This window comes from Odontesthes bonariensis, chromosome 7 (genome assembly GCF_027942865.1).
Source record: "Odontesthes bonariensis isolate fOdoBon6 chromosome 7, fOdoBon6.hap1, whole genome shotgun sequence".
NCBI lineage: Eukaryota > Metazoa > Chordata > Actinopteri > Atheriniformes > Atherinopsidae > Odontesthes > Odontesthes bonariensis.
The window spans coordinates 21,601,081-21,623,510 of NC_134512.1; the positions used below are offsets into that span (position 1 = coordinate 21,601,081).

General features: G+C 43.1%; 1 protein-coding gene across 1 annotated transcript; it reads left to right on the forward strand.

Moving 5' to 3' along the window:
* Positions 1-15,817: 15,817 nt before the first annotated feature.
* Positions 15,818-22,428, forward strand: LOC142384095 (protein regulator of cytokinesis 1-like). Its single transcript, XM_075470053.1, has 14 exons — positions 15,818-15,957; positions 16,354-16,486; positions 16,587-16,709; positions 17,262-17,495; positions 17,584-17,754; positions 17,860-18,009; positions 18,128-18,275; positions 18,363-18,499; positions 18,589-18,684; positions 19,858-20,004; positions 20,093-20,203; positions 20,319-20,420; positions 21,390-21,563; positions 22,237-22,428. The coding sequence occupies exons 1-14, from the start codon at positions 15,947-15,949 to the stop codon at positions 22,306-22,308; spliced, it is 1,809 nt and encodes a 602-aa protein (XP_075326168.1). The 5' UTR covers positions 15,818-15,946; the 3' UTR covers positions 22,309-22,428.
* Positions 22,429-22,430: the final 2 nt, after the last annotated feature.

Below are 22,430 nucleotides of genomic sequence, written 5' to 3' on the forward strand. Positions count from 1 at the left end.
TCTGTTTGTGTAAATAAAATGTTTAAAAACGTCAGGTTTGATTTATAAGTTGTGTTATTTACCTTCTTATTTAGTTTTTTTTTTAAATCTACAAAGGTGTAGATCTCCCTCTGCCCGTAAACAGGTCACCATGAATGTCAGCATTTCCAACGTCACCCTGGTGGAAAACGGGATGGGCGTCATGCCTTTCATCTATGGCCCGCCCTCTCTGTCCCACGCATACGCCGATAAGTCGGTTCAAGTTCAGGTAACAGGATTCATTTTGACTCTGATTCTTGTAGCTCAGGGATGTCCAAAGTCGGTCCTGCAGGGTCGCTGTCCTGCAGGTTTTCAAGAATCAAGAATCTTTGTCACTCTGCAGGCATAATGAAATTTAGTTCAGATATAAGGCACACAGTATAAGGATATCTCAATAATACGAGAGAGAATAAAAATAGTCAAATTTAAAGTAAAAAGTTCCAGTGCAATCCGATTTTAGATGTTTCCCTGCTTCAGATCAGTGCATCATCAGCATAAAGGGAGCTCATTTTAAGGTGCTGAAGCAGGGAAACACCTAAAACCTGCAGGACGGCGGCCCTCCAGGACCGGATGTGGTATCCCCGTTGTAGCTCCTCAGTTTGGCCTCTTTTCCGGGTTTACATTTTCCTCGTTTTTTTCCCCCAGAATTCCTGGATTGTTGGCAGCAGCCCGAGCTTCAACTGTTCAGACACTTTGAGCTCCAGTGACTTTAATCTGGACACCAGCTCCAGTCATCGAGCCCCCAGACCTCCAACAGGTGGAGTGGAGATATGTTTATGTTGCATTAAATTAGTTTTTATTGTATAATTCAGTGATAATCACTTTTTTTTTTTTTTTTTTTTTTTTTTTTACGAGCCACATTGGCTGAGCAAAATCAAGGGAAGAGCCAATTTTACCACAACATACTAAAGTCCCCTTTTGCAAATATGCATGTCTACATATAAAACATCCCACAAAAAAAGAAACAACACAGCCAATACATTTTCAATTAAGACCACATTTCCCTTAATACTGGGATGAGTGGAACAGCGCCGGCGCCACGGGGGGGCACTCGCGGGCATTGCCCCCCCATCCACGCCGGTGTGCCCATAGACATAGTACACTAGACTGAGCAACCGACGTTCTGCCAATAGACGCTAACGAGACGCGGGGCCGCCATCTTGGAGTGGTGATGCGTTCCACTCCGTGTAGTCGCTTTGGCAGGAGAAATGAATAGTCAGAACATTTTAGAAATAATGCCTCACTACATACCACTAATTTTCACGTGTTTTTTTTTTTTTGTCATACGCGAAGCTATGATAAAGGACACACGATTATTTGTTTTTAGAGCAAAATGTTGCAAATTGTGTGATTAGAAGCTGCGTTTTGACCCATTGTACCATACATCACTACTTCAGCTTAAAGCAAAGCCAGGGAAACGTTTGTCCATAAAAAGGGGAAAAAGGAGAAAGAAGGGGAGGAATTCTATTGAATCCTGGTTGAGACAAATGTAGAGAGCAGATTTTTTTTTTGGTCTATAATCAATAAAATGGATATGAATAATATAATAAGTGCATTAGCTGCAATCCTTTGTTTATTATTTTATTATCATTCACACTACACTGTTATAGGCCTATATTTCATTCAGCTTGCCAGAAACCTAATGCAAGGTCATGCATTGCCTGTTCGATTCAACTGCAACTCCATAAAAAAGTCATAGTGAATACAGCACACCAGATTTTCATACATTTTTTAATTAAGTTATTTTTTTTCACCCAAACTTTTAAGGGTTATATATCAAACACACACAGGGTTAGAGTTGATTTGATTGATTGATTGATTGATTGCTGGGCAGCGGAGGACAGCAGAGGAGCAGGTGGACACTGGGCAGCGGAGGACAGCAGAGGAGCAGGTGGACACTGGGCAGCAGAGGGCAGCAGAGGAGCAGGTGGACACTGGGCAGCGGAGGACAGCAGAGGAGCAGGTGGACACTGGGCAGCGGAGGACAGCAGAGGAGCAGGTGGACACTGGGCAGCAGAGGGCAGCAGAGGAGCAGGTGGACACTGGGCAGCGGAGGACAGCAGAGGAGCAGGTGGACACTGGGCAGCGGAGGACAGCAGAGGAGCAGGTGGACACTGGGCAGCGGAGGACAGCAGAGGAGCAGGTGGACAGCAGAGGAGCAGGTGGACAGCAGAGGAGCAGGTGGACACTGGGCAGCAGAGGGCAGCAGAGGACAGCAGAGGAGCAGGTGGACACTGGGCAGCAGAGGACAGCAGAGGACAGCAGAGGAGCAGGTGGACACTGGACAGCAGAGGACAGCAGAGGAGCTGGTGGACACTGGGCAGCAGAGGACAGCAGAGGACAGCAGAGGAGCAGGTGGACACTGGGCAGCAGAGGACAGCAGAGGAGCAGGTGGACACTGGGCAGCGGAGGACAGCAGAGGACAGCAGAGGACAGCAGAGGAGCAGGTGGACACTGGGCAGCAGAGGGCAGCAGAGGACAGCAGAGGAGCAGGTGGACACTGGGCAGCAGAGGACAGCAGAGGACAGCAGAGGAGCAGGTGGACACTGGACAGCAGAGGACAGCAGAGGAGCTGGTGGACACTGGGCAGCAGAGGGCAGCAGAGGACAGCAGAGGAGCAGGTGGACACTGGGCAGCAGAGGAGCAGGTGGTATAAAATCAAAATGTAAATTAAATTAAAACTCCGGAAAGAGGACTGTTTTGCAGAGTTTCTTTCTTGTGTTTCCTCTTTGAAGTTCCAGAGTGGCGAGCTTTGCAATGTGGTGCAGTCTTATCCAAACTGTGTCTCCTCAATGTGCTTCCCCAGCATAAATACATCCTCTGTTCCAATTTCACCTCGGACGATGTGTAGGACTGCTGACACCGTAGGAGCTTGAGTTTGCATTAATGAAGCTTGGCGGATCCCCCTTTCTGCAGCTCTCACCACCTTACAACAACAATAATAATAATAATAATGATAATATACATTATATATATGTAGTGACTAAATATATTTATATAGAAAAATATTGATAAGAACCGATCACATGTATGTAACGGATAGTGGATGACATGCTATTTGAACATCTAAAAATAAACACACATTCAAGGTTGTACTGGGAAGTCCATTATCCCGCTTATTCTACCATTGCTACACTATTTTTATATTTATGACTGAAGCAAAATTTACAGAACGAGGCTATTTCTTAACAGGTTTTGTAAAGTTACAAAGACAACTGTTGCTAGCTTTGCATGGCTAGTTGCTATGATTATTTGTCACGTCCATGGACTCGTGTTAAGTTTTATGTTTTAGGTGTTCAGTTCATGTCCAGGGGGGTATTCCTAGAAAGTAGCTAAAGTAAGCCAGGCTATAGCCGGTAAGCGTCACTTGAACTAGCGCCATCTCCCATTTAAGCCTCAAGTCGTTCCCCGAAGCCATTCCAGCTGCATCTTGTTGAAGCTAATCCAAGCGAGGCTTAAGCCCCATACACACACGTCGCTGCTATTTACTCGCTCAGCGAGTAGAATGTCTATGTGTTCACGCGAGGCGAGGAGAGTACAAGCGAGTACAAGCGATGCGATGTGGGCGGATTCCGAGATGAACACATTTCAACTTCGAGCGACGCGAGTAAGCGAGTAAAAGCGAGTAGCCAATTAAAATGCAGAATACAGATTATTGACAGGTGACGTTCCCCCAGTTTTCTCCAAACAGTGGCCACCCAACTTCTACACACCAAGTCAGCAAAAGCACCCAAGCGAGTGGCGAGTAGGCGAGTGAGCGAGTAGCGAGTAAATAGCAGCGACGTGTGTGTATGGGGCTTTAAGCCTGATTCTTACTCGGCGCAACCGCGCAACTGTTCTGGCTCGAGAACCATTAATGACGTCATCGAAAGCGCCAGCCCCTTCACAGTTCCTTCAGCTCATAAGCGCAGTTTGTGCCGAGAATGCGTCACATTTGCAGTTCTCTCCAGACCAGCGGGCGTCACTGTTGAGGAAACAAGCTGAAAAGCATAGGAAGAAAGCATACACAATGCCAACTGTGGTGTCACGTCAGCAGAGGCTGGCACATCTGATGCGGAATGAATTTACTCTGGGTGTAGAACTGTATATGTATCTCAGAGCTAAGCGGCTGCGGCAAAAACAGAAGAGAAGGTGGAATGTTCGTCCTTTGCAACAAGACGAACTTTGTCAAACTTGTCCCAGTGTAACTTCATAGACGTGTCGTACAGATGTTTGTAGAGGCGCATCCTCTCGGTCACCGCGGTCTCTGCAGTGTTCATTTTTTCTTTTTCTTGGTCAGCTGTTTCCGGTTGAGCGCACGCAAAGTCAGAAAAAAAGTTGTGTGCGCGCCCTTGCGACGCGCAAGGATTTTCTAGCTTGCGACGGGGGGCGTGGCGGATTTTTGGGTCACGTGACCGTTTGCGCCATTTGCGACCAGCTAGTATGAGCGAGGTTGCGCCGAGTATGAATCAGCCTTTAGCTTGCGACGGGGGGCGTGGCGGAATTTTGGGTCACGTGACCGTTTGCGCCATTTGCGACCAGCTAGTAAGAATGGGTCAAAGCGAGGTTGCGCCGAGTAAGAATCAGGCTTAAGATAGCCTAGCTTAGTGCGAGTGCACGAGCAACGTAAGAAGCCCTGACGAGTGGATGGTGGAAAAACCGAGATCTGTGTGAAAATGAGAGCGAGAAGCGCTGTTATTTTTTCGGCAGCTGAACAAATAATGCTTATGGAGCTGTATGAGGATTTTAAAAGTGTCATCACCAGAAATGGTAATACAGCTGCGATCAATAAAGCGAAGAAACGGCATGGCAAACAACTGCAGAAAGACTAAATGCGTAAGTTATGAAAGTTTCATACCATTGTCAATTGTTAGACATTTATTTTACTGTCCTCATGTATTTATGCTCTCCTCTTTGTGTTATAATTTGTTTACATAAAGCATGCTGAATTGTCTCTGAATGTGATGTACAGCACAAATATACTGCCCCTGCTCAGTTTATTAATAACCCAATAATCGACACGCATCATCATACTTTGTGACTATAATATCGTGAGTGTGAGACCCACATATTAATTTTTCACTGTTACATCTCAACAGGAGCGATCTTAACAGCCAAAAGCGTACCTGGCAGCAGGTGAAGGTAAAGTACAGGAACATATTTCAGAGTGTTAAGTTGCCTTTGAAGAAATGTGTTCCAATAAAGAGAGATATGGAAGAAACTGAAAATAAAAAAGATCAAGCCAGAGATCATGAAACTGGAGAGGGATGTTAGTATAAATTCAGATAAAGGAGAATTTGGTGTTGTGAACTGTATTTAATTCTGTTTTCTCTCCACAGCTTGAGAAACATGTAATAATAATTAAACAATTTAACTCAACTTGAACTCAAACCTGTCATTATTGTACGGTTCATGCAACGTGTTAGAATTGTATTTTTTTACATTTATATTCACAGTGGGGTGCCATGACCTAACGTGTGGAAAGTTATAAATCATCTCTGTCCATTTAGCGAGCATTAAAGAGAAACAAATAAAATCTTTTAAATTAATTTAAAAACAAGCAACAGTCTAGATAAATTAATTGATAGCGTGCAGATTTTATGCATAGACACATGAGAACAGAAATGTTTTTAACCTGGATTTAACCTGAAGTTTAATCTCCACTGGCAGTTTGTTCCACTTGTTGGCAGCATAACAGCTAAATGCTGCTTCTCCATGTTTAGTCTGGACTTTGGACTGGACCAGCTGACCTGAATCCTTGGATCTAAGAGCTCTGCTGGCTTTATATTCTCTGAACATGTCACAGATTGTAAACCATCAGCAGGCTTTTAAAATCTATTCTGTGACTGACTGGAAGCCAGAGTAAAGATTTTAAAGCTGCTGTGATGTGTTCAGATCTCTTAGTCCGGGTTAAAACTCCAGCAGCAGCGTTCTGGATGAGCTGCAGATGTTTAATGCTCTTTTTGGGGGACTCAACGAAGAAAAGACTTCAGCCTGAAAAGTTGTCCACAAGACAAAATGTATAAAATATGAAGTATACTATTAATTTAAGATGGCTCTGTCAGAAGTCAGCCATGGTGCCTGAGAACTTTAAGCAATGAACCTGTATTAAATTGGGCCAAAGGTAATTTCTATCCGTGCCCTTGTTTTAGCATGTGCATGTGCATGTGCATGTGCATGTGCATGTGCTTGCCCTTGTTCCTGGATCAGGATATGGCGTGAGGAGGTACGGCCAGCATGCATAGCCTCTGTTCCCAAGCAGGACACCATTGAACTCTCCTGCAGAATAAGAGAAATCTTGGATGGATATACATGTGTTAAGACTTTAGGCAATTTGATGCAATATGTGCCTTATATGGCTATCTATAATAAAGAATGACGAGCACTTTAAATTCCTTAAGATGACCTCTATACCTGACCTCTCATTACATCACCAAAATTCTGCCTATGCTACACCTTACTTCAAAAGTACACTCCTTCGGGTAAGTAAAATTCTTGCGCCTTGTGCAAACCTCTGTGCCAGTGAGGATGCTCGGAAGATCCGAGAATCATGAACTGATCTCGGCCATTTAGCCTCAATGTTGGAAATGAAATGACCTCCATCACAGATCATCTGTATGCACGGAGGATAGGAGTCAATGATGAGCTTTCACAGGGCATAAATGTAACATTGCTCAGCATTACTCAAAGGGGTTGATGTGGTATTTTTCAAAATGAGAAATCCAGTTCAGAGTCTATGGACAATTATCCCCAAGTGTACCTGAACATTTAGGATATGGAAAAATGTTCGGTTTACATAGTTAGCCTCCACGGGTCCAGCAGGGGCCTGGACAATGTGACAATGTTTAAATCCAGACTGAAAACAGTTCTATTTAGATGTGCATATGACACCTGAAAGTATTTTATCTGCACTCTTCACTTTTAAATGAATTAATTAATGATTTTTTTGTTTTTTGGAATGATTTTATTGCCTTCTTGTGATTTTATGTAGCTGTAAAGCACTTTGAATTGCCTTGTGTACGAATTGTGCTCTACAAATTGCCTTGCCTTGGATGCGTATATGGGTACAGTGTAGTGCACCGATAACATTAGGGAAGCCTGAGGGAGATGATGAACTTCATGCAAATACTTCAGCCAGTAGGTTGTTTTACATTATCGGCTACTGTAAATGTGGAGCAGCAGCCTGAAAGGACAGAGGTCATATCTCTAATACGGTATGATGTTTTAATTCCTGTGTTTTATCTAATATCTTATTTGTACAGTGTCCTTGACTGTTTTGAAAGGAGCTTTCAATAATTTGTATTATTAACATTATTACCTGTCCCCCATTTTTCTGAGTCGGGTCCTACGTGGGTGTAGATCGGATGTTTGTTAGGTATTGATTGGTTTTAATGAATACCATGTTCTCTCTCATTTAATTTCATGCTCAATACGTGTGTATAGTTGCGTTTCTTTAGTTGCACTGGCACCGACTGATTGCCACCTCTGTTCAAGCAAGCGTTTGAGATGCACACTCTTGTATTGTGCCGAAATCGTGGGTCTCTTGCAGAACTTGTAGAGAGCATTACATACCTCGAAAAAATCAGAGACAGCCGGCTCTGCAGACATGGCATGCACAACAACAAGATGGAGCTGGTGGTTGAAGCAATGCACATACGGCACTTCTCTCCCCAGCTTGTTTTGAAGAAGTCTCTGGACGCCACCGTGTTTTCCGGACATCAGAGCAGCCCCGTCATACACTTGGCTTAGGATCATGGCAGCGTGCAGCCCAGCCTTGCCTAGCTCTGATAGGATGATGGTGGCTAGGCTCTCGGCATCGCCCTTGTCTGCCGAAGCAATACACAACAGTCGTTCTGTGGCTTCGTGCACGTTGTTCACATACCGTAATACGATGGAAATATTCTCTGTGCCCATCGGGTCCCGTGTGCCGTCTGCTTTGATTGTATAGAATGAATCGCCGACCTCCTCCACTATAGCATCTGTTACAACGCTGCTGATCGTACTGATTAACTCATTCTGGATGTCGTGGGACGTGTATGTTGCATTTCGTGGAATTGATTTCACAACTGCAGCCAGTTCGGCGTCTTTCTTGATAGTGTAATTGAGAAGTGAGAGAAACAGCCCAGAGCCCCCTTTGTCCATGTCTTCAAATACGTCCATGGTGCCTCGCAATGGTAACTGGTTCTCCACCAGGAACCCGATGACATCGATTACACTGGAGATGTAGTACCTGTTTCGCTGTAGCTGGTCCGCGTTGATTAACGTTGATACTTCCTTCCCTGCCTGCACACGCCTCTCCTCTCCTTCCAACTCATCCATGCTGCCAGGTGCTCCTTGGACTGTTCGTGTTTGTGGAATCCTCTGTCCTTCTCCGTGGCATTTTTCCAATTGCGATAGCCCACGCTCCCAAACACATCTGTGGCCGATCTTTTGGACGAGCTAGAACTAGCTGCCTGGCGGCAATAGAAGCAAAACGCAACGTCAGCGCTCACACTGTACTCCAGCCACTCTTGGGAGGTAAACCATGTTGAAACAAACGAGCGCTTCTTTCCTCCAAACATGCTGCCAGGATACTGTCGTGGTGTAAGCTGTTTAGGTTTGTCAACTCCAAGTCCAAGGTCACCTGGTGGTGCTCTGGCGATTCCCTCACTGCTGCTAGGGTTGTAGCTGCTAGCCGCTCCGGTGTTGTCTCTGCTGCTGCTGACACTGGCTGAATTTTGACCATTTTTGGCACTTCCCTCGCTGTTGAAGCTGCTTGCGGCTCCGGGGTTGTCGTTGCTGCTCTTTCGTGGGCCTCCATCCCCCCCTCCGCCACCAAGCCAAGCTCGTATATCCATTTGCTGATTTTAGAAGAACTATCCGTGTACTGTGCTGACGTCCAGAAATGACTGTGCGGTTGAAAATTCCATATCAATATTCTGTAATAAAATTCAAATGTGGCATCCAGGCTAACCTATCAGATCAGCACTAGCTTACAGACAGCCAATTAGTGTGTAGTGTAACCAGTGTGTATTGTACGTCATATCAGGGGGAGGAGTTGAGGACAGGCTCGGACTGGCAATCTGTGCGACCGGGCAAATGCCCGGTGGGCCGGTCCACATCTGGGCCTGTGGCCTCCGATTTTTTATTTTATTTTTTTTAAACGATTTCTAAATGTATTTATCTAGTCTACATTTGCTAGCAGCCCGTTAATGGCCATGTGGCTCGTAATGTATTGTATGCATTTTTTTTGGGGGGGGGGTTGCACAGACCTTGCCTCTTCAGGACAAATTCAGAAGCAGGTGCGTGTTACGATTGCGCCCCCTGCCCCCATCCCTCAAGTGGATCTGTCCATACCGCCATTACAGGATCTCCGCGGATCCTTAAAAAGTATTAAAAAGTCTTAAATAAAAAATACGTTTTTTAAGGTCTTAAAATGTCTTAAATTTCGCCGATTTTCGAAGAGTGGCATCAAATTTCATCTGGGCGGAATGAAAGAAAGATATGTCTGGAGAGAGCTTTTGTGTGTGCGCCAGTACTTCCGGTGAAAACTTCCGGTGATTTGACAGCTAGGGCGTCAGGTTAGAGCCAGTGGCCGTAAACAAAGGTTATAGCCGAGAAGAAAGATGATAATATAACGTAGCTAAAAAGACTAGCTTTCTTCAGTAGCCTAATGCTTACCGATTTTAGCATGCCTAGCAGCCTCGTTGCTAATGCTAGCCGCCGTAACGTCAGGCCCGTGGTGAGGCCCGTGGTGAAGGCGATGGTGGAGCTGCTGAATCCTGTGTTCGGGATGCTGGAGGTGCTGCTGTGGCTGCTGTGGCTGAATCCTTTGCTGGGTCCTTGGGTGGCGAGGCAGGAGCTCTTCTCTGGCTCGTCTTCTCTCTCTGCGGCAGCACAGGACCCGGTCCTGGTCCTGGTCCTGGTCCTGGTCCTGGTCCTGTTCCTGGCCCTGGCCCCTTCTGATGCCTCAGAGCGTGGAGGAGATTATCTGTCAGTCGTCTCACTCCACCTCTGTTCAGGTGTGGGCCTTTTCTTTGAAACAGATCATCTCTTTGCCAGAAAAGATTAAAGTTCTCAATCAAATGCATTAGTATTAGTTATTACAGTCTACACTATTACTGTAGTATTAGTTATTACAGTTTTATTACACTATTACTGTGTAAATAGTGTAGACTGTAATAACTATCCATCCATCCATCCATTATCTTCCGCTGCTCCGGGGATCGGGTCGCGGGGGCAGCAGCTTGAACAGAGAGACCCAGACGTCCCTGTCCCCGGCCACTTCCTCCAGCTCTTCTGGGGGGACCCCGAGGCGTTCCCAGGCCAGCCAAGACAAATAGTCTCTCCAAATGTGAACCAAAGACTCATAGACTTTGGACAGCCATGTGTTCAACTGAAGCAGCTGGCAGAATTTGTTGATCCTCCTGTCGATGTTTGGGAGAGGTCCACTTATGAATGTTGGTATCGTCACTTTATCAAGACTCTCAAACAGTTTCTCAAAGTCTTTTTTTAAGATTTCAGACTGATTCTCTCTGATGTCCACTGCACCCACGTGCACAATCAGCTGTTTCACCCCTTGATGTTTTGCAAGTAAATCAGGAAGTAATCTTTTGATGTCAGAGACAGTGGCACTGGGATAGCTGCATGTAACCATTCTGTTTATGTTTATATTAGATATGGCTCCGTCTCCAAGCACAAGAGTATCTTTGACCTTGACACTCGGCAAAGTTTCTCTGTCCATCTGCTAATTAGTTATTAGTAATAACTAATATTAAAGTAATAGTGTAATAACACTGTAATAACACTTTAATAACTAATACTACAGTAATAGTGTACTAAAATTACAGTAATGGTGCAGACTGTAATAACTAATACTACTGTAATAGTGTAGACTGTAATAACTAATACTACAGTAATAGTGTACTTATAAAACAGTAATAGTGGAGACTGTAATAATTAATACTACATTAATGTTGTAATAACACTGTAATAACTAATACTACGGTAATAGTGTACTAATACTACAGTAATAGTGTAATAACACTGTAATAACTGATACTAAAGTAATAGTGTACTAATGCTAGGGATGTCCCGATCCAGGTTTTTGCAAGATAACTAAAGGATAACTGCGGTATTTCAACATTAAGCCTCTTTTCTGAGTCGTCTGCAATGTTTTAGAACCCCCCTAACTGCTTTTTTGATGTCTACTGCTGTCTCCGGTATTTGCCTAATTTTGATTCATCTCAACCTGCTTCAGAATGGCAAGTCATGTGCATGTCCAAAAAGGTCTGTAAAAGCACCATAAACCTCCGTTTTCAAAATCATCAACTCAACAGAGTGGTTACTGGTGTGCACTGGTAATCCATATCAAATTTCGTTGCGAAAAGTTGCTTCTGTCGTGTTTTATTTGGCAGCCGTGGATAAACTTCCGCTCAGCAGTTGAATCTGACTTTTCGTTTCAGTGAAGGAGTAATATCAACGAACATCCAGTCTTCAATAGAACTCGATGGGATTTACAAAATGTCAAATAATAGTTTCGGCAAAGACTACTATGAATTGTGGATGTTTGTCAAGAGGGAACAACAGCCCATTTTAGGAAAGTCAACTGGTAAAAAGAAATTATCTCAAAAAAACCTAGATTAATGAAAACACAGGAGGCTTCTTCCTCAGCTACAACAGTCAATTATTGCATTTTTTTTGTGGCCTTTATCTGGCTCCCCAGCTTTGTCGTCCACGCTCCACGGAGCGAGTTCCTGGTTTTACTTTCCAAATGAAAACGGCCATTTTAGCCTTTTGTAGCCGAAATATTTCAGTTGGGAGACTGAAGATCTGAAGGTCCCTGGTTCAATCCCGGGTTTCGGCAAAGACTACTATGCATTGTGGATGTTTGTCAAGAGGGAACAACAGCCCATGTTAGGAAAGTAAACTGGTAAAAAGAAATTATCTCAAAAAAACCTAGATTAATGAAAACACAGGAGGCTTCTTCCTCAGCTACAACAGTCAATTATTGCATTTTTTTTGTGGCCTTTATCTGGCTCCCCAGCTTTGTCATCCACGCTCCACGGAGCGAGTTCCTGGTTTTACTTTCCAAATGAAAACGGCCATTTTAGCCTTTAGTAGCCGAAATAGCTCAGTTAGGAGAGTGTCAGACTGAAGATCTGAAGGTCCCTGGTTCAATCCCGGGTTTCGGCAAAGACTACTATGAATTGTGCATGTTTTTCAAGAGGGAAAAACAGCCCATGTTAGGAAAGTGAACTGGTAAAAAGGAATTATCTAAAAAAAACCTAGATTAATGAAAACACAGGAGGCTTCTTCCTCAGCTACAACAGTCAATTATTGCATTTTTTTTGTGGCCTTTATCTGGTTCCCCAGCTTTGTCGTCCACGCTCCACGGAGCGAGTTCCTGGTTTTACTTTCCAAATGAAAACGGCCATTTTAGCCTTTTGTAGCCGAAATATTTCAGTTGGGAGACTGAAGATCTGAAGGTCCCTGGTTCAATCCCGGGTTTCGGCAAAGACTGCTATGATTTGTGGATGTTTGCCAATAGGGAACAACAGCCCATGTTAGGAAAGTCAACTGGTAAAAAGGAATTATCTCAAAAAACCTTGAGTACTGAAAACACAGGAGGCTTCTTCCTCAGCTATAACAGTTAATTATTGCATTTTTTTTTGGCCTTTATTTGGCTCCCAGTTTTGTCGTCCACGCTCCACGGAGCGAGTTCCTGGTTTTACTTTCCAAATGAAAACGGCCATTTTAGCCTTTTGTAGCCGAAATATTTCAGATGGGAGAGCGTCAGACTGAAGATCTGAAGGTCCCTGGTTCAATCCCGGGTTTCGGCAAAGACTACTATGATTTGTGGATGTTTTCCAAGAGGGAACAACAGCCCATGTTAGGAAAGTGAACTGGTAAAAAGGAATTATCTAAAAAAAACCTAGATTAATGAAAACACAGGAGGCTTCTTCCTCAGCTACAACAGTCAATTATTGCATTTTTTTTGTGGCCTTTATCTGGTTCCCCAGCTTTGTCGTCCACGCTCCACGGAGCGAGTTCCTGGTTTTACTTTCCAAATGAAAACGGCCATTTTAGCCTTTTGTAGCCGAAATATTTCAGTTGGGAGACTGAAGATCTGAAGGTCCCTGGTTCAATCCCGGGTTTCGGCAAAGACTGCTATGATTTGTGGATGTTTGCCAATAGGGAACAACAGCCCATGTTAGGAAAGTCAACTGGTAAAAAGGAATTATCTCAAAAAACCTTGAGTACTGAAAACACAGGAGGCTTCTTCCTCAGCTATAACAGTTAATTATTGCATTTTTTTTTGGCCTTTATTTGGCTCCCAGTTTTGTCGTCCACGCTCCACGGAGCGAGTTCCTGGTTTTACTTTCCAAATGAAAACGGCCATTTTAGCCTTTTGTAGCCGAAATATTTCAGATGGGAGAGCGTCAGACTGAAGATCTGAAGGTCCCTGGTTCAATCCCGGGTTTCGGCAAAGACTACTATGATTTGTGGATGTTTTCCAAGAGGGAACAACAGCCCATTTTAGGAAAGTGAACTGGTAAAAAGGAATTATCTCAAAAAACCTGCATTAATGAAAACACAGGAGGCTTCTTCCTCAGCTACAACAATCAATTATTGCATTTTTTTGTGGCCATTATCTGGCTCCCCAGCTTTGTCGTCCACGCTCCACGGAGCGAGCTCCTGGTTTTACTTTCCAAATGAAAACGGCCATTTTAGCCTTTTGTAGCCAAAATAGCTCAGTTGGGAGACTGAAGATCTGAAGATCCCGGGTTTCGGCAAAGACTACTATGAATTGTGCATGTTTTTCAAGAGGGAAAAACAGCCCATGTTAGGAAAGTGAACTGGTAAAAAGGAATTATCTCAAAAAAACCTAGATTAATGAAAACACAGGAGGCTTCTTCCTCAGCTACAACAGTCAATTATTGCATTTTTTTTGTGGCCTTTATCTGGTTCCCCAGCTTTGTCATCCACGCTCCACGGAGTGAGTTCCTGGTTTTACTTTCCAAATGAAAACGGCCATTTTAGCCTTTTGTAGCCGAAATATTTCAGTTGGGAGACTGAAGATCTGAAGGTCCCTGGTTCAATCCCGGGTTTCGGCAAAGACTACTATGCATTGTGGATGTTTGTCAAGAGGGAACAACAGCCCATGTTAGGAAAGTAAACTGGTAAAAAGGAATTATCTAAAAAAAACCTAGATTAATGAAAACACAGGAGGCTTCTTCCTCAGCTACAACAGTCAATTATTGCATTTTTTTTGTGGCCTTTATCTGGTTCCCCAGCTTTGCCATCCACGCTCCACGGAGTGAGTTCCTGGTTTTACTTTCCAAATGAAAACGGCCATTTTAGCCGTTTGTAGCTGAAATAGCTCAGTTGGGACAGCGTCAGATTGAAGATCTGAAGGTCCCTGGTTCAATCCTTGGTTTTGGCAAAGACTACTATGATTTGTGGATGTTTTTCAAGAGGGAACAACAGCCCATGTTAGGAAAGTCAACTGGTAAAAAGGAATTATCTAAAAAAAACCTAGATTAATGAAAACACAGGAGGCTTCTTCCTCAGCTACAACAGTCAATTATTGCATTTTTTTTGTGGCCTTTATCTGGTTCCCCAGCTTTGTCATCCACGCTCCACGGAGTGAGTTCCTGGTTTTACTTTCCAAATGAAAATGGCAATTTTAGCCTTTTGTAGCCAAAATAGCTCAGTTGGGAGACCGTCAGACTGAAGGTCCCTGGTTCAACCCTGGGTTTCGGCAAAGACTACTATTTTTACAATTTAGTTCTGTTCATAATTTTTATTAATATTTAAATGTAAATATTAGCATTTTAGCTCAATAGCTTCTAGATAACGTGGTCAATTGACTCCAAATCAGTGTGGGATCATGTAACTACACTGGCTGCATGAGATACACCTTTTTCTTTTTACATTTTATATCTGTTCATAATTTTCAATAACTTTATACACAGTAGCTCATCTCTTCTATAAATATCACATGTTTTAAATTTTATTTTGAAAACAGGAATTTGGTACACGCTGCAGTCGTCCTCTCCGTGTGTTTACTGTAAAGTCTGCAATACGAGTGAACTTGAAATGTTGGAGTGTTTTGCGAATGTCTGTCCAGAGTGGTGTAAAAAGAATATATAATATATGTATTACTCTATAGCTCTGTGTCTGTCGAATAGGGCTCGGGCACACGCGTTGCATTCTGGGATAACTTCACTGAAGTGCTAAATTGTTACATCACTTGAAATTGTAATAGAAGATTCAACAGAGCACTTTACTGCAAGACAACTGGCAATGACGCTGGAAGAAATTATGATTATCTTAAAGAGGTTTTGGTGCAGGGAGGAAGCTGCTGAAAACAGGAACGTAAAGGAGTTTGTTGTCAGATAAACGGTTATTGTAGGCCACATAAACCACAGATTATACTAAATAAACAGCAATTAAAAAAATAAAATAAAATGCGCACCTTGACCAACCACAAAAAGAACGGGACTTAAAAAAACAAAAACAACATGAAGTCAAATAAACTTCCTCCAATAGTAGGGAAGGCAGAAAAATTAAGCTTTTCCATATCATGTCTCTTGGCCAAGAGAAAATGTGTTTACATAAATGTCTGAAGAATCGCATAAAGCTAAAACAACGGTGTGTGTTTTTTTTAACGTAACGTCCTGTTTCCCACTCCAATCATGTAGGTGGTAGTAACGGTAGTAATGCGACCGAAAAAATAACGTAGAAGAAGAATAAGGGATAAACTTTCGTTGACGTCAGTATAATCGGCCAATCATCGCTCAGACGTTGTTTCGGTGCAAATTTCAAATGCACTCGACCAACGAACGGGTAGTCAAACGACGACAGCAGCACCGGTATTAACCTAATTACGTTTTTATAGAGAAAGCCCGTTTACGTTTTCAGGAAGATTGTTTTTAATTTTGCTTCATCTGTCTGCGTTGGCGACATGAGAGTGAGGTCAGTATTTAAGACTATCCTTATTTTGTATCATTGGTGTATTTTGATCTCATCAAAATAGGTAAAGTCAACTCTTTGTGACACGGACTGTTCGACACATTTGGATAAAGTACCCGTGTGTGTTATCTGCATTAAGTAAACCTGATTGATAGCGATATTTTAGTTTATTTCTAGTGACCAAAACCTAACCTGTATAAGAATTAGCCTCAGCAGCTAGCTGACGTTAGCTGGTCAGCTGCTGAATATGGCGTCTAACGTTAGCTCTCGACTGCTAACAGTTTGCCATCTGATTTGAATGATTCTTTGCTGATGTTTACATTAATTGGATTCGGTCCATCATAACCGAATTGTTAAATCATTGAACTGCAACTAACCTGCCCCCTGATTATTTTCCAGTGAAGTCCACGCAGCGGAGTCTGTTGCCTACCTCAATAGGGCGCTATTCAGGCTTCAGGATATTTGGGAAGAAATCGGCATTCCGGAGGAGCAGCGGCTACAGAGAACCAATGAAGTTCACAAGCACATTAAAGTGGGTGCCGCAGTTCAGCACTCGGTCAGCTTTTTGACGTAACGCAGCTAACCTAACGCATTTTATTTAATTTTTTTTCATTTGCTCTCATTTCATGTAGATCATGCTGGACCTTATGATTGCAGAGGAGGAGGAGCTGAAGAAACGATTACTGACGAGCATTGACTCTTGTCGTAATGAACTTATCAACCTGTGCAGCGAACTTCAGCTGCCCCCCTTTGAGGTACATTCACATTAATGGGAGAAAAAAAAAGTATTTAATTTAGAAGGGATCCTGTACAGGGCTAATCCATTAAAGCCACACCCAATGCAAGGCCTTGGTTAAACTTCCAGAAACAGACTAACACTTAAAGAGAGGAGGAGCGGGACTAAGTAAGCAAAGCACATGATACAGAAGCCACCCTACAATACATCTCACACATATGCACAACTTTTATAACTAGTATCTTAAGAGTTTTAAAAAAACAAACAAAAAAAAACAATAATTTCATATTAATCATTAATAGTCATATAAGATCATCTGATGGTGTTCTTCTGGACTGTGGCTCTCACAGAAAGCAAGGTGCCAAAATGCATTTTCAAAGGTACCTTTGAAATGCTGCGAACCCCCTCTTAGTGGAAATTAGTCTGATCATTTGGAAAATAAACTGCACCTTGACTGACAAGGTTTTTTCACTGCAACAGTTTTTTTTTTTATGCTCAATTGAATAATAAATATGTTTTTGTCATCTAGAAGAGTCCTACTGGGATTATTTTATTTTTAATTTCTTTGCAGGAGGAGGATGGCTGCTCCATGCTGCAGATGGAGAAGAATAGCCGCACCCGTCTAGAGGTGATGAGGGAGCACAAGAAGCAGAGAATGGAGGAGCTCAAAGGCCTCGTTGTCAAAGACCGCAAGCTGTGCGATATTATGTGCACTACCACTTTCTGCATTGATCAGAGCGCTGTACCCTCACTGAAGCAACTAGAGACTTACCATGCTTACCTTGACGATCTAACCAAAGAGAAGGTGCTTGTGGTGGTCTTTTTTTCATAAATATTGGGGTGTCTTTTTTTTTTTTTTTCTGTCAGATTTTTAACCAGTTTGGATGTTTCAGGAACGCCGTCGGGATGAATTTGTGAGCATCAAAAAGGAGATCATTGTTTGCATGGATGATCTGGAGCACAGCCCGGAGACCAGCTTTGAGATGGAGGTGATGTGTGAGGATGAGGAGGCATTTTGTCTGTCAAACGACAACATTGCCACTCTCAAACTACTCCTGAGTCAGGTCAGTTTGCAAAATTTCTGTATAGGTGTTTGCCAATCTGACGCTGTGATTTAAGTCCACAAAATTACAGTAAATTGGATGTGTGGCTGTTATGTCTCCCCCCAGTTACAAGAGCGCCAGGTTGAGAAGGACCTCCTTTGTTCAGGTTTCCGCACAAAGATCCAGGAGCTGTGGGAAAGGCTTCAGATTCCTCAGGAAGACAGGGAAGCCCTCTCCGAGCATATGGTCGAATCAAAGAAGAAAAACATTGAAGCGGTAAGAAATCTACCTCCATTTGGTCTTTTAAATTATAGATGGGGTTTTTTCTTTTGTGCTGTAAACAAAGCCCACATTAACACCTTCATAACAAGTTTTTCGTATGTATTGTTTCCAGCTCCAGGCAGAGGTCCAGCGTCTAGAGGTGCTGAAAATGCAGAGCCTGAAAAGTTTCATCGAGGCCATCAGAGCAGAGATGGTTCTTCTGTGGAAGAGATGCTTCTACAGCTATGAACAGCAGCACGCTTTTCTTCCATATCACGATGGTGAATAGCTCTACTTTAGTTACGAAACCCTTTGCTTTGAACATGTGGTGTAAAGGGCAGGCTAAGTGTGTTTTTTCTTTTTCACAGATGTTTTCACTGAGGAGCTTCTCAACCTGCACGAGGCTGAAGTCGTGAACTTAAAGAATTACTACGAGGACCACAAGGAACTCTTTGAGGGAGTCACAAAGTGGCAGGAGAACTGGACCTTGTACTTGGAGCTTGACGTGAGTACCATCCTCGTGAGCTTACCAGGGAAGCTTTCTACACTTCCGCTGATGTGGTCGGGTGTGAATGCGTGTTGTTCCCGTTTCAGAGGAGGGCTAATGACCCTTCAAGGTTCAACAATAGAGGGGGAAACCTGCTGAAAGAAGAAAAGCAAAGGGCTGACCTGCAGAAAAGTTTGCCCAAGGTAAGAAAATGTTTATTTTTCATCTGTTCTGCTTATTGAATAGATCGGTAAGTAGGATTGCTGTTGTAAGTGGATGTTTCTCTTTCTGTTTGGAGGGATTTAAAAGTACAAATGGGATAAATTGCATCGTTTCCTTGAGCGCCTGCTCTTAAAGGGATAATCCGGAGTAAAATGCACTTTAGATCAATTTACGGGATGTTGGGAGTACATACGTTGAGTTGACATCAAAATCATGTCATTCGGATGCGTTTCGAGAATTTCGATTTGACTGTTTTTAGCCAAAAGTCGTTAGCCTGGAAGTGATGAGGGCAAATCATGTCCCCGCTACAAAACGCTATTTTTATACCTCTTCTACAGCTCCAAACAACATAACACTTACGTGGTAGTGAGTAGAGGGTCCCTAAAGCCAAACTGAAGTGTCCCGAGGTCTTCATGTGGTCGGATATAGAGTCCAGAATGAATTTAATCAAGCCAGTACCTTTCCGGAAATGTGTCTGCTGCAGCTGCCGCTACAGACCGTGGTGAAGTTGGTTTGAAAAAAAAGACACCTTATTTCCTTATTGTGAATATCTGTCGAATATCAAACCAACTTCACCACGGTCTGTTGCGGCAGCTGCAGCAGCAACATTTCCGGAAAGGTACTGGCTTGATTAAATTCATTCTGGACTCTCTATCCGACCACATCGGTTTGGCTTTAGGGACCCTCTACTCACTACCACGTAAGTGTTATGTTGTTTGGAGCTGTAGAAGAGGCATAAAAATAGCGTTTTGTAGCGGTGACATGATTTGCCCCATTCACTTCCAGGCTAACGACTTTTGGCTAAAAACGGTCAAATCGAAATTCTCGAAACGCATCCGAATGACATGATTTTGATGTCAACTCAACGTATGTACTCCCAACATCCCGTAAATTGATCTAAAGTACATTTTACGCCGGATTATCCCTTTAACAGCCAGAGTGGAAACGGCAGGTTGACGGTGTAAATAAGATTTTGGCCAGCAGATGGGGGTGTTCAAAACGTTTTCTTTTTTTTCCTGTCTGTACTTCTTGTGTATGTAATTGTTCTGCATTAGATTACTACAAAGACATTTGACATTGATGTCCGCCAGCGCACCGTTGGCACAAAAATGTAAATGACAACCAGACAAAATGGTGTGACATGTTTGTTTCAGTTGGAGAAAAGCCTGAGGGCCCAGATTGACGCGTGGGAGCAGGAGCATTGCAAGGAGTTCCTGGTGAGCGGTCAGAAGTTCCTGGTGTACGTGCAGCAGCAGTGGGAGCAGCACCACGCAGAAAAGGAGAAGGAGAAACTTGAGCGAGTACGTTATGGGATTGCTTCAGTAAAATACTGTTGTCCTACTGTCAGAAGGGCGTTGACAAAATGATTTAAATTCCGTCTATAAACAGCAACTGAAGAAAACTAAGCAAACGCAGGAGGATATGCTGTACGGAACAGCGGCGAGAACGCCGTCTAAACGGCGGCTGGCCGCAACTCTCACCCCAGCCAAAGTGAGAAAGGTGAGATCTATTGCATTCATTTGATGCCGACATCTCTGTGCTTGAGTTAATGAATAGCATGTTGACTCACCCCTTTTTTTTTTTTTTTTTTTTTTGTTTTCTCCTGTCTTCTTAGTTCAACGGCACCTCGACCACTCCAAACAGCTTTCTCAGTTCAGGCTTCGGTGGAACCATGTACCAGTCCTCCATGCAGAAACCGCCTCTGTCTGCCAGCAAGGTGTGTTTTTTACTGTGATCTTTGCAATTTATCTCAAATCGGTATGATATGATATCCACTTTATTTGATTTTCAATTGAGAGCAGCAAACATTTTTTTTTTTTCCTGAGCTTGTCAGCATTTCAATACTGTGTGTAAATGTACATTTAGACTGACTCTAAAGTTCTATTAAACCAGTACGGTTGAATATCTCCAAAGAGAATAATATACAGTTTGAGTTTTAGATTATGCGATTGGATGATGGTGGACGCTTGAAATTTTCATGCGTTTTTTAGATTGTGCGCTCCTGTAGCCTGATTAACATAGACTTTCAAATCTCTTCGAGATTCTGGTCTGACCAAGACCATTACGAATACGATTCGAAATGGCCTGGTCAACCCGCCTCCCTCGGGTTGCTACTGGTTGTGGCCAGAAAAGGCTGTGCCTAAGCTTAAGCCAATCACACCACTCTTTCCTCTGACGTATGATTTAGCTACCAGCGGGGCTAACTGGTAGATTAAACTCTTACCAAAGCCAGTAGGGAGCAAGGCGAAAACGTCTTTCCTGTCAAGAAATGATTCAAGGGCTGTTCTTTGCTCGATTTTTAACGAGAATCTCCCGTCGAACACTTTCATTACAGCATCTACAGCAGTGTCAAAAGCTTGACGCTGCTCCATGTTGATATTGAATGAAGCGCTTCCGTGTACAATCCATGGGTTGAGTGGCAGTTCAACCACGTCACTACCTTGAACACGCCTCTACCCTGGGCCGTTGGCGCTGCTCAAAGTTGATTGCTTCCCGACAAAGTGAGTGGAGTTCCCATTTTTTCGGGAACTCGAATCCACCTGAATGAGCAGTTTGCCTGAGTAAGTGTAGCAGAGCCGAAGGTGTTGCGTCACTGCGAGGGCGGAGCCTGGGTAGCGCTCCTGTAGTTTGAACTTTGAATTAAGGCTGACGAAGAATAAATCTTTACTGTCTGGTGTTGTTGTAGGGTACTGGCCTGCGAACCCCAGGACAGGGAAGGACACCCCGCGCACTAGACCGCAACAAGGAAAACCTCTCCCATCTTAACAGAAACACTCCATGTAGCACACCAAGGCCTCAGGACCCTCAAGATCAAACCTTCACCTTTAACTCTATTGCTGGCTCCTATTCAGAATTTACGGTAAATGGGGTTTTACATACGTCTAGTCCTTGACTGCAGAGTCCGCTGAAGTACAATGTAAAGGGAAATGCAAAAAATTTTTTTTTATTTTTTTTTATTGCAGTAATGCTTAAACAAAGGGCAATATTATAGAAGGTTTATATTAAAACTAAGCTTATGGCGCACCATGTAACCACCCGTTGGTATTGAGACTTGTGAGAAGCAGATTATAAATGAAGATGTTCTCATTTAGCGGACAAATGTACAATTTTCATGTGATTTTTGAAATGGCAAAAGATTGATTCTGTGTAAACTGATAAATGATTGAGAGCACGATGTTAAAACTTCATTAAAAAGCTTTGATCCGTCTTTTAGTGTTTTTGTTATAAGACGAGCCAGCATACAGGCAACATGATGCATAGAATTTATTTAACACAAGTGTTTGAGACAGAGTTGCATTCAGAATAACGCATGTGCAGTAAGTCACGAGGAAACTGGTCGGTCTCAACCCTTTACCACAAATCCATGAAAAATTTAACTATCCACCACATTTGTCACAAGTCTGAATGAAAACCGTGTTCTGAAATGAATACAGATAAACTTCACAAGTACATGCATTGATGATCTTCTTTATTCAAACTTGAGTTGACAGACTTTAACACGTTCACAGATTAACTGAGACTTGTCTTTCTAGAGAGAACTCACGAAGGCTTCTAAAGCGACTGTGAAGTCGGGACTGCTCAACTCCACCGTCGGTCACCAGTGATGGTTCAAAGGAGCTGCTCTGGCTCCGCGAGTTGTCCAGCTCAGCGGTAATTTGGTGTAAAGGACGAGAGGGAACTTCACTGTAAATGTTTTACAAAAAATGGAAATGTTTTTTTTTTTTTT